The following is a 13,059-nucleotide window of genomic DNA, read 5'->3' as shown; positions in this document are numbered from 1 at the left end:
ACTAGGTATGAATTCTGATTACTAGATACAGCCTATAGGTACCATGAATTATAACGGCATTCCTTTAAGACGTATTGCGATTGCTCGACACCGTGGCCGGCGCAGCCGGGCACCCCTCTCGGAATCTGTGACCTCCCCGAAAATACTTTGCAGCGAGGGGACGTGAGCGTGCCCGGCGTAGCCGGGTACAGTACCGGGAATCTGTGACCTACCCGCCCGACTCGGGGGCCTGGGGGCGGAGCGAAGCTCTAGTTTAATTTATAAAATAATATAATTAGAGTGGTTTAAATCTCTCTAAGTATTTGTTCACACCTAAATGTTATTTTTTTAAATGTTCATTTTTTTATTTTTAATGAACTTCTCCAAAAAACTGCTGTAAACCGCTTTTCTGAATTAAATACTAGCTACGCCTGTTATATTTTATAAAGTGTGTTTTGATCTTCATCAAACCCTCTAGGCCTAGGTATCAGTTACTATTTAAGAATACTAAAATAATACTTCTTTAACCAACCACTTAATACTGTGCTGGTTACTAAAATAACGAAGAAATATTATTTTTATCGGGAAAATTAAAAATTAAATTTTTAATGCTTGTAAGCAAGCAATAGAAACATCTCCATTTTCATCGACCCATTAAAAACTTAACTGAATTGAATTAACTAAAAAACTAAAACTGAACAAATCTTTTTAAAATTAATAAATTTTTTTATTTTTGATAAAATATTTATTATAAGTAAATTAGTTAGCTATTTAGAAGAAAAAAAAGAATGCGAAACAGTCAATGAATAACATAAATAAGGAATCTCAAAGTTGAGACACCAAATAAGATAACAGAAACATTAATTTTAGTAGTTCTTGAGCCAGTTTTGGGCCAGTTTCTTTTAAGTCGTCTTAGAGGCCGGAATGGAGTGAAACAATTTGATCGTACCAAAAGACCCTTTGTGATTATTCAGAGGCATATTAATTGTTTTGGTGTTTGAAGGTTTTGCCGATCACCAGATAATAATACCATAAGTTCATATTGGGTTCAAAAGGGTAGTGTAAAGGAGCTTGTTTTTTATTGGTATTTTTTTAGTTTAGAAGAGGTCGAAACATATCTAGTCGATAGTTGAGTGCTTTGCGTTGTTCTTTTAAATGTGGTGACCCGGTTAGGATCTCGTTCAATATTAAGCCTAAATATTTTATTTGAGAGTATCAGAGAATGGGAGTTTCATTTAAAGAAAGACACAGTGTGACGCGAGCTGATTTTGTTTCGCTTAATATTATTTTACAACTTTTAGCCAGGTTTCTAGTGAGTCCAGGTATATTTGTATATTATATTGTATATGTAGGTAGTGAGAGAGCGAGAGTTGTGGAAAAACATATTCTGGCTGGCCACAACCACATTGGTATTGGGTTGGCTTAAATAAGATTTATGTAAGAACAATTCTGAGTACGAAAATTAATCCTACATATTTTAATTTGAAAAGTACTTTGATTTCATATTGTTTTTCAACATGCTATCGTGAGCTAAATTCCAAGTTTGTAAAATTGTTATTGTGGTTCGTGTATTGATTTAAAAATTTGTGTGAGTTATTACTCATATGTTATTCACTTCGATACGAAACCGAGAAAAATTAAACTTATAAATAATTCTGTTTTTACACCCAATATTTCAATTGGAAACCTAAATTTAGGCCTCTGCGGTGAAGAGTTCTACACGCGTTGGGAAAAAATCGTTCTAGATAGAATAAAAAAAAATATTATAGGTATATTCTATTTAGTGCAAATGGTGTATGACTGTTTGAACAAGCCTACAAAACGTCACATCAAAATAATATGTTTTCTTTTTATTTCAATGAATAACACTTAAACTGTGTTTTCGTGTAAGAAACTAAGTATACATTTTTTTGTTTTTTATCTACATTCTCGTTTGTACTAGCACCAATTCCCGACAATTATTATACACGCGCATACGGCACAAGCAAAAATAAACTCGCTTACTCTTTGCCTATGCAAACTTATGACTATGGGTTATGTCTAAAACAGAAGAGTAGGTAGTAGGGAATCTTTTAGAATTTTAAAACTTAAATAAAAATATATACTTATAGAGGGATAGAATTTTTGTTTACAATAGACGAATAGGACCCGTGGCCGAACATCGTTTGATATATCACCACAGTTATTATAAACAAATAATAATATTTCTGTTAAAATCGGGGATAACCGAAAATGCATTTTTCTTTATACTAAAAACAAAAATTACATTTTCGTATGGTCGTCCGTATGCCGACAATTCAGTCGCCATATTGCGATAAAAAATATGTACCTTCCCACTTTTATAAAATAAAAATAATAAATATGTTATTTGTATCATTTTATGAGGGTTTTAATATTTACCGACTTTTTGTTCAATTTAAATATGCCGACTGACTTGTGTTTAACGAGGGGGGGGGGGTGTCAACCCCCCCTAACTCCAGCCCTACAGAGAGCAGTCAGGTCACCTAAATATGATAGCCTCTCCAAGATATTAAATTGATTACTCGCACTCTCCTAATTTAAAAACTGTGTAGCTTGTTAGCTACTGAATCAATTTAGCTAGTTTAACGCCTAAAATTAAATTTAAAAAAAAAACACGATCATCAAAAAAAAATTGGGGGTTACCATTTAAAATCCAAAGTTGATTTAGTTTTAACGCATAAGGAATGGTGTTAAAATTTTAAAAAATATATAACATTTGTCCCAACTAATAATTAGGTACTATAAAAGTATATAAAAAAAAATATATATCGTCTAAGATTTTGAGTGGTCCGTAGTTAACCAATCAACCGGTACAACAAATAAATACATTTTCTCTTATGATGAAACCACTTATTTAACAACATAAAGACAAATCGTCATTTAAAAAAAAATTACCTTGATTTTATAATTTAATTTAATTTAGTTTTGTTTTGAAAAGGAAAATACATAGAGTATAAAGAATACATAATAATCAAATATTGTGAGTAAAAATATTTAATTTATAATTATATAAAATATTATTTTATACATATTTACTGACATAATTAAGTTTTTAGTGTTTATCGTCAAATTAGGAAGGGGGGGGGGGTTGCTTACATTAAGAGTGAACAAGAGTAGTACAAAATAAAAATTAGACGTCAGAGATCATAATATAATATAATAATATAGTAAGGTAATATTCAAATTGACTACAGAAATCCTGCAACAACAAAGTAGGTAGGTACCTAATGTAATATAAATATTGCTGAGAGGAATTCGACAAAGAGAGTATGTGAAATAGAAATCACATTTCGGCGGGTAGGGTAGGTTAGGGCTGTGGGAGAAATTGACCTCGAAGGACAGCCGCCAGTCGCATTCCAAACGTTTTCTACTAGGAATCTTATTTGTCAACCGTTTATTTGGGTTCAGTATTCCAATTTCTGTTGAATCGTAGTACCCCCCACCAATGCAGCTGTTGTCCTACCGGCCGGCAACAAGTGGCTGGTAGCATTAGTCACGAGGATAAGGACATATGGGACGTGTCACTCGCCGGTCGCGTAGCATACGTTAGTTTTTTTTTTTTGTATTTACATGCGATTGTTCTGTTATAATATATCAAACCGTATAAATCTACCGGGCACATTTTTTGTTCAGTACATTTTTTTGTACACGCTTCATCGAGAAACACACAACGTTTGAATTGTCGACGTGCGGATACATTGCCATTGCTTATAATTTCAAGTGAGATTTTGTCGTTTTTCATTTATACGGTTTTGGATAGGTTTGTTTTAGATGAAAATAATAATTTAAGGTTATACCTAAATGTACTACACAGTCCATTTTGATAAAACATCTTTTATAGTTTATACAAAGTTACATAAAAATATAATGCATAAAAAACACCTATTAAACGCGATTAATCAGATCACCAAAATAACGTCAAATGACGTAGGAATCACCGACTAGAATATTGTATCAAATGTGGACACCCAAAAAGAATAACATTATATGCAAACTATAATCAAGTTGATGAATGCCTAAACCGTCAGCCACTTAAGTAATACAAAAGTAATTTTTATTTGTAATTATAATATTAAATTATACTAATTTTACAAGTCAGCAAAAGGTGTTACCATACCGAATAAAGACAAAGGTAAACGCATTAATACACGTGATAGGATGTAGATGATGGTAAATTTACAATAAGCTTTGAAACTGGAGTTGGAAATTCGATATGTTATTCTCATAAAAGGCACGACAGTTTACCTCCATGCTGCGGTGTACCTCCACCTGTGCCAATCACTCGTTATCACACATACACACACTATCACAAATCTGTCCAGAAAATTTTTGCGTGTTGTAAATAAAAGTTTTGTGTTTGTTAATAATTGAGATTTCATTTTTACTCTCTCCTTCCTGTGAATTATAACTAGTTAAACTCGATTTAGCGCCATAGTAACAGTTTGTTTTCATTGTTGTTGCTACGGATCCGATTCGTAAAAATATCTTGATTTCAATCATAATAACTTAGTTTAATTCTATGATAAATACCTAACGTATTGCGTCGTGTTTCGTTATTGAGTTACAATTAAGTTTTGTCTTGCCTGTAATTTAGTTTTTATACATTTTAAGTAGCAGCCCTGAACAGCGGTTTACGGTTCTACGTTGTGTGAGTACCTACTGTTTTGTATTTCTAATTTATTTACGTTATTGCCGTGTTTTCTGTCTTTCATTGACTTAGAATACTGCTTGTTAATAAATAGAATTATGATCTATAGGTGTTTGTTTATTACTTATTATTTGCTCAGAGTTGAATCGAGTGATACGAGATCAACACCACTTTAAAATTATCTAGTCGGCAAAATGGTCTAGCTTTAATCTTTATCGTGTTATCTTCTTACCAACAAGTCATCCTTGTAGTTTTGTATTATTTATCTAATTTAAGTAAATTACAATTTTGTTTTAAATGTTAAAAAAAAAAAATATACCACTTAAAACTTTGTTGGTTTTTTATTATTCAAATAATGTAATTAGTTTCTTGCATAGCATATTAATCACTGTGACCATTAAACGACCATGTCAAACAATTTCATCAGCTTATTTATTATTTTTTTAATATCAAACATGATTTTTTTTCCTCAAAAAGCATTTGAAATACACTTATTTAAAATTAGGCAACTTAATGTGTTTGATTATAAACTTATTTTTTTACCTTGTCTTTTTAATAGACAATTAATTGTATATTGTACCTTTTATATGTTTTAGATAAGCTTATATTACAATTAGTTAACAATCAAACACATAAAAGGTACATTTATAATCTATATTGTAATACAAGCAAAACAATTATGGAAGTTATTATGCAAGAACACTTCGAAAAAATTTATCAATTCTATGAGTAAGTCAATAATAATCAAATAATTGATAATTTTTGTACAAGTATTATTTGTTACCGATTAATGTTTGTATTTTTATTGTGGCCTTTTAAATAGTATAGCGGAGTACACCCCAGGGGTGTACCATACTTTTTGTCTCTACCTAAATAGTACCTTTTGTACTATTTAAACTCTTAGAGTTTAGTATGAAATTTAATTTTTAATATTTTTATTGTTTGTTACTGGGGATTGACCGGTACTCGATGTTCCGATATATGTTGCCGATAAAAAACTGATTCCCAATATATTAAAAAATTAAAAATCTTTTGCAAAAACCACGAACCGATATCAAAACCAAACCGATACCAGACAAAACCAATATTTCATATAACCTACCATTGATTATTATGGTCTTAATATCGGTTTCCAAAAAAAACCAGTACCAATTAAACCGATACAACTAATTTCGACTAGGTTCCAATTCTAGTATGGCCTACCCCTAGTTTTTATACAATATGATCAAAATATTTTAAATTATATTTGTTTTTACCTACCTCTCGACTTAAATTTTTTTTTTAACTCCTTTTTAAACTTAAATAGTAACACATACATTTCATTAACTTTTTTAATTTAGAATAATGTATTAAACATTTTGACTAGTCGATAACCAGTTTAGGATAACTATTTTTCAAGTTATAAGAGTTTAGAAGTTAGGGTGGGAGGGGTTAGGTTAGGTTAGGAAATACTCACAGATAAAATTAATACTTCACCCACCTTTCCTCATGCTCCGAACTTGAAACTTCAATAATTTCACAAATGGTTTTATAAAACTGGTTGTCGACTGGTCAACATTTTTAATACATTATTCTCAATTTAAAAAGGTAATTCTTTAAAAAGAAAAGTTTTTATTCCATTATTTGTGTTGCATATTTTGATATTGCTTTTCAGAAAAGGTTTTTTAATATTTAATCATTCATCTGGATGAGTTTCGGATATATTAACGTCAATAGGCCGACAATTTGGACTCTTTGCAGAGTCCATTTTCAGGACGATAACGGCCTCGACTGGTCAGCTGCCGTGACCATACCTCGTCCTATAACTATTGACGTGGATCTATCCAAAACTCATCCGAATGAAATATCAATCCACGAAAGCTTTGGTGCATTTAAATCTTTTAGTTATTTATAACTAATTTTTTTTTAACTACTATTAAAAATAAATACACTAATATGGATACATTTTTTCTAGGGACAAAGAGTTTTGTGATGTAACCTTGGTTACCGATGAAGGCTTAAAAATAGAAGCACACAGAAATATACTGGCTTCTGCGAGTAATGTATTTTATACGATGTTCAGCGGTCAGTTTAAAGAAAGAAACGAAAATGAGATTCTTATAAAAGAAATAGATTCTGAAATTTTAGAATTGGTGTTGAAATTTGCATATACTTGTAAACTGGATATTAAAGAAAATAATTGTGAAGTAGGAAATACGCAATAGGATATACAATTTATAAAATATTACACTATTTTTATTTACTTGTTATTATATTTTGTAGAAACTGTTGATGGCTGCTAATATGTATGGTCTAAATCATATAAAAGAGTTATGTTTTAAATATATTAAAGAAAACATAAATCCTACAAATTGTGTGTGTTTTATGAAAAATTCCAAATTAATATCAGATGAAAAGATTTACAATTTTTGTTGGTCTTATTTTTTAAACCATTTCACGTGAGTAATCAGGTACGACATATGTTCGCAACAATTTTTTAAATAATAAACTAATAAAACAAAGATTTTTTTTAGTACAATTGTGAATTTGGACCAAGCACTAGAAACACTTTATGACTTTGAGTTTGATGATGTTGTCGAGTTTATTGCACGTGATGATTTAGTAATCGATTCTGAAGAAAAGGTATAATTATTGTGACTTAAGAAGAAATTAAAAGTTATTTATTATAATGTTGGTTCTATTAAAGTTATTTAATAATAATTTAAGAGTTTATTTTAGATATTTGATTTTATCATTGGTTGGATACGCTATAACACAGATGACCGTAATGACTTGTTACCGGTTCTTATGAAATATTTACGTTTGGCTTTAATTTCAAAAGAAGGACTACAAAAGATTTATAATGAACCATTAGTGAGAAATAATAATGATGGTAAGCATATATTGTTGATATTATAATCGGGGCAGGATTCAATCTAAATTGTGCCCTTTATTTTTACATACAAACGCGCCTATAGGTGAAATATACTATTGATGTCTCTTTTAAATAAATATTATTATTGTTATGGTTTTTAGTTATGAGAGGCATGTTAGAAACAATTATTACTCACGACTGTTTAAAACCATCATATACTCAAGGAAGATCTACTCAAATTGAATCATCAAATGTAAGTAGACATTTTAAAACTAGGTTTCTACATTGTATAGGTTCACAATAATTGTAATAGTTATGTGCTTGTATTGCCTGACATTTGTAAATATGTGTATTCAGATTATTTTTGCAATCACTGGTCATTCAAACAGTGCCGGTTCCTATGTAAAGTATATGGATATTAGCAACGTTAATGACTTAAATTGGAAATCAAGCGATCATTTATTTTTTTTGCCACCCGTAAAGGCTCAAAGATGGTAGTCTCTGATAATGGGATAATACTTGCCATTGATGGTTCAAATGACTCTGGTGATAATGTAAATCTTGTAGACGAGCTTGATCTTAAGTTAAAATCAAAACAATGGGTTTCTACATGGCCGTTGAATCGATCGCGAAAAAATTTTGCTGTTTGTACTTACAAGCAGTACATATATGTCGTATGTATTAATTTTACTGTAGTTAACATTATAAATACACATTGTATATAAGAATATATTGAATGCATATTATATACAAACAAAATTTTCTTTTTTTCATGATATAGGTTGGAGGCTATGATTTATCAAATAGTAATCGTTTGAATTCTGTAGAATACTATGATATAATTTCAAAAGTATGGATCGAAATTACTGAGCCAATGTCTACTGCTCGATCCTCGTGCAGTGCTGCAGTATTTAATAATAAATTATATGTTGTAAGTAAATACAATTTAACCATAAATACCATGCCCAACAACTAAACAAGTTTCTAACTATATTTGTATTACAAAATAATTATAAACTTTTCATTTAACAAGCTATTGTGGTTTGTAAGCGTTTTAATCAAGTTTTATTGTTTTTTGTAGTTTGGTGGATGTGATAATTATGATTCTCTTGCAACTGTAGAGTACTATGATCTTGAAAAGAAACACTGGCAACAACTCGATCCTATGCCGATATGTAATTATAGCATGGGCGTGTCAAGAATAGATAAAGTCCTTTATCTCATTGGTGGTTCTTGTGCACTTCGACGAGTTTTTAAATTCGATTTACAACATTTCAAATGGGAAGAAATGCCTAACATGAACATGGATTGTAATGGATATTGCTCAACAAGTCTGTATATATTTAACCAAGTATATAATACATTTTTTACTCATAAATATTATTAAATGCAGGTGTTGGTATCATGAAAAACGATTTATTCGTGTTTGTGAATAATCAAGGAAAACTTCATTGTGAAAGATATGACAGAGGAAAAAATCAATGGCAATTGGTTGATAGGGTAGGAGAGTCATTAAACCTAACTAGTCATATCATTACTTTCAATGATATTACTCTTAAATCCTATGGTATTCAATTATGATAATATATTTTTTTTTAAATACCTTTTTGTGAATTCCATTTAGTCTTAAATTTATTTATACATTTTGTTGTTGATTTTTATTTGTATTTGTTAATACTTTGGAAGAACTTCATTGTGAAATATGTTACACAGAGAATACATGGCATCTGGTTGTCCGGGCAGAAGAGACTTCAAACGATTTTGTTATAATATTGTTTTAGTATAATAGTATTCACTTATAATATAACTTTTTAGTAATTAAATCCAATTTGTTGTATCTTAAATACATGCATTATAACTATATACTCGTATTTAAAAGTAATGTTTTTTATGTGTTTATTGTCTATTTGGAAAATATAAAATAAAGCCAAGAATAAGCTTAAAATAATCAAATTGGTGTAAATCTGTAATGGGAGAAATAATTCTATAATAAGGTTATTAGACAAAATTATAAATAAATGTAAAATTTTTATTTGAGGACTTGACGTGATAGATCTATATGGAAAGCTGAAAATGTATCTGTTTACAATTATATGGCTTTTTTTGGAGGGTCGGTTCACTCGAGTAGGAGTTTTATCATTAAGATTTGTTTTTATACTGGTTTAATAGAATGAAATAACCAGTTGCTTATAATATCATATTGATAGTTGTCGCAATAATAATATAAAGCACTAGATTGTGCGCAAAATGCTAACATAACTGTAAGGTACACCCTATTATTATTTTTTACCATCTACCATATCAAAGCAGTTTCTACACATTTGGAGACTTTTAAACTGGTAAATAACTGACAGTAAAAGTTTTTCTCACAATAGCTATAATGTAATACTACTATAACAAATTACATTTACTCGAAAAAAGTATGCCATTGCGCAAATATCAAGGTTAAAGTTTTAACATTATTACTAGCAATGATTTCAAAACGGGTGTTTGAACATAAGATTTGAAGATCGTAAATTTAATAAAAAGTATGTAAATGTGTACATAAATATAATAACTAAAAATATATAAAGATAATCAAACAGTATCAGCATCAACTGTTGCGTTACACATTTATAACTTCAAAAATAATTATGAAATGAATATATACTAGGGTGTCCCTTAGTTTGTACTTTTTCGAATAGTTATACTCCCAAGATCGCAAGCTGTTCTAGTGAGTAAAAAAAAGCCATAAAAGCTTCACTGATCCAACTCGATATTTACCCGTGCCTTTATGACGGTGAAGTTTCCTATTTAAATACACGCGGAATTATTGAAACTTTTGTTAAATATTTTCGAAAGATAAAAATAAATCTTTAAAATATTGGACCAACTTAAGTCGTTTGTGTATGACACGTACATTCAACGGAAAATTCAATTATTATTTTTTTTTTAACTTGCATGGATGTATTAATGTACATTTTTGTAGTCAAAATGTACATTTTTCATATTTCACTCTTTTATAGTAAAAAATGTTTCGTTGTAGCATTACCTAAGGCTTAAGTACTGAAAAGACAGTATTGTGGAACAAGTATATAGAGACGGTGGAGGTCTCAGGTCTATATTGTAATTATTTCTTTTTTTTAGGTTTTTCTTAATAACTAAAAGGTTTGACTACAGATTTTAAGAAAACTGTTTATATAATAGGGCCATTCTAGACCTAGTTATATTTTTTTGGTTAGGTTGGTAGTTGAAGTGCGTTTGAGTAACGCGTGCAAATAATAAATATACACTACATTTCTTTTGGTCTTAAATTTTAAACGTTTATAACTTAAAAAACAAATATTTTATACTACTTGTCGATCAGCCAACATGTTTTGTACATTTTTCTCAATTCAAAATGTTAATAAATTAATGTATACGTTATCATTTAATTTTCGAACCAAAACGATACGAATTTCAATATTGTTTAATTTTGTATAATAACATTAACTTAAATGTCTCAAAAAAAAAAAAAAATACAAAATACAATATTGTAGATATTTTTAAAGAAAACCAGTGTCATACGTTAAATGGATCACCCTGTACTATGAAATATTGGAAAGTGTATAATTTCATGGCTATTATTATAAATTATATAAAATATCGGTTATTTTTTTTCAATTTTGAATTGTAAACATATTTTTTTACAACGCCATGGAAATAATTAGGACGTAGGTAATTTGACCTTATAACAATAAGCCTAGACGTACTTGTCATCCGAGTGGATGATAAAAAATATTTTAATCGTATTACAACCAAAAAGTGTCTGCATTTATCGATTTTAGGAGTTGAAATATATATTTTTTCCCTTTTGGGTTGTTACAAATACTTTTATTACAGCACAAAGAAAATATGTAAGAGTAAAGTATGTCACAAGTGTTTTTCTAAAGCAAAAAAATTGCGTTTTCGGCAAGGCAAGAATTCGATATTATACAAAAGCCTGTCTTTTTAACATGAGAAAAATAAGAAAAATAAACACAAAGATTGTCGTGGTAGTGTTTGATATTTCTTTTGGTTCTGAGAGTAAAACGATAAAAACAATTCCCGCTTTGACGGTGTAGTACTTTGAAGCGAGGTTAGGTTAGGTTAAAAAATTCTTGTTGTACTCATACCGTATAAGAACTATGATGAAAACATATTTTATTTTGAGAGCCCAATTCTATAAAAAATTGTTTATAAATGACCATGAAAAAATATTTAAGATTGCGGCGACTTATTTTTAAAACAAGACGGTTATCAGAATTCCACGGGGTTATGATAGCTAGACCACTAATCCAAAGTATTAACAATTTAATTAATAACCTACTCAAAACGGGGCCTAATTTATAAGTAACTAGTGGACCGAATCGATATTTCACCTAAATCCGCTTTTGGTTCTTATAGTATTATAGCTACAGTATTATGTAGTATGTTATACTATAAAATATTTAAATATTATATAGTCTTCTTCTTCTTTTCTTCTCCTTGGGTTATTAGGCCCTCAGGAACACCCCGTCTCACAACGAAGCCTCTGCCCTTCTCTGTTCAACGCTAGGTTCCTCCAATTAGAACCACCTAGAACGCAACTATTCAACATATTTTGTTATGACATCTTCCCAGCTTATTCTTGGATCATTTCTCTACAGAGTTCTATTTTAATAGATCACTCAGTGTAACTTTTTTAACAATAGCCGAAGTAGCTATACATTTGTATGGAATATTCTTTAAATAACGTATTAGTGGTAAATCTTAGCCAACTAAAACAATATCATAAGTCCATTCCCCTGAAAGGGGAGAAACTTTTAGGAACAAAATCGCTTGGCTTCTCATACGGCATACCTAATGTTGCCAAAAAACAACTGGACATGTGCGCTTTCTAAACTCAGCGGTACAACTATTGTATAGTTTTATTTGTATACCTAATATAATTGTGTTCATATCAAATATGCCCGAGAGGTCACAGATAAGTTTAAACATGTAGAGAATCTTATTATTATTATTTTACTGTTTGTTTTATAGATATAGAAGGTTGGAGTGCGGAACGACTTACAGCTTACTAGGAATAAAATATAATGCCGAAAAAATAACTACAAATGGCGATAGATGTAGGGGATGAAAACAATTTTGTTTTTAAAAATGATACGAATAATATGTTCTGTATAATGTATAATGTAAAATGTATTAGGTATATGTATAAATCTGCACAAAAGCAACAAATGTGATGATAATCGTAAGTAAAAACTGTTTATTATTAAATAAGTTATAAGTGTAATATTAAATAGGTTTTTAGTGCTGTATGAAAATATTATTACAACCAAATAAAAATAGTATATTACATTTTTAGAAGATACACCATTGGTTCGTGGTCTAAGTTATATTCAAAACTCCTCTAGAATTGAGCTAATTCTTCATTAATTCTTTTTCTATAGTAAATATTATTTCTTTAGTTCCATCGTTCAGGTTACAAGTATTATTATGGGGGCCAATCGAAAGTTCTTGTATGCATGGATTTCGAAATTGTGTACTCATGTATAATCCTGCCAAACGACACAACCGT

At 29.8% G+C, this 13,059-nt stretch overlaps 1 protein-coding gene across 2 annotated transcripts; it reads left to right on the top strand.

Moving 5' to 3' along the window:
* Positions 1 to 4,359: 4,359 nt before the first annotated feature.
* Positions 4,360 to 9,388, top strand: LOC126841201 (kelch-like protein 2). Of its 2 annotated transcripts, none has more exons than XM_050577525.1 (11): positions 4,360 to 4,648; positions 5,245 to 5,377; positions 6,603 to 6,834; positions 6,911 to 7,086; positions 7,162 to 7,270; positions 7,367 to 7,520; positions 7,664 to 7,755; positions 7,860 to 8,176; positions 8,284 to 8,433; positions 8,584 to 8,833; positions 8,896 to 9,388. In XM_050577525.1, exons 2-8 carry the CDS (start codon positions 5,328 to 5,330, stop codon positions 7,998 to 8,000), a joined length of 954 nt encoding a protein of 317 aa, XP_050433482.1. In that variant the 5' UTR covers positions 4,360 to 4,648; positions 5,245 to 5,327; the 3' UTR covers positions 8,001 to 8,176; positions 8,284 to 8,433; positions 8,584 to 8,833; positions 8,896 to 9,388. The 2 variants fall into 2 exon arrangements, 1 of the variants encoding a protein (XP_050433482.1); XR_007686145.1 differs by having other exon boundaries at positions 4,363 to 4,648; positions 6,911 to 7,098.
* Positions 9,389 to 13,059: the final 3,671 nt, after the last annotated feature.

The sequence above is a fragment of the Adelges cooleyi genome, unplaced genomic scaffold (genome assembly GCF_023614345.1).
Source record: "Adelges cooleyi isolate 19-005CV unplaced genomic scaffold, UGA_ACOO_1.1 ACOO_flye_CR_arks_rails_tigmint_CR_PRNA_378, whole genome shotgun sequence".
Taxonomy (NCBI): Eukaryota; Metazoa; Arthropoda; class Insecta; order Hemiptera; family Adelgidae; genus Adelges; species Adelges cooleyi.
Note: the sequence above shows the minus strand (reverse complement) of the source record. Positions and strands in the feature narration are given on the sequence as shown.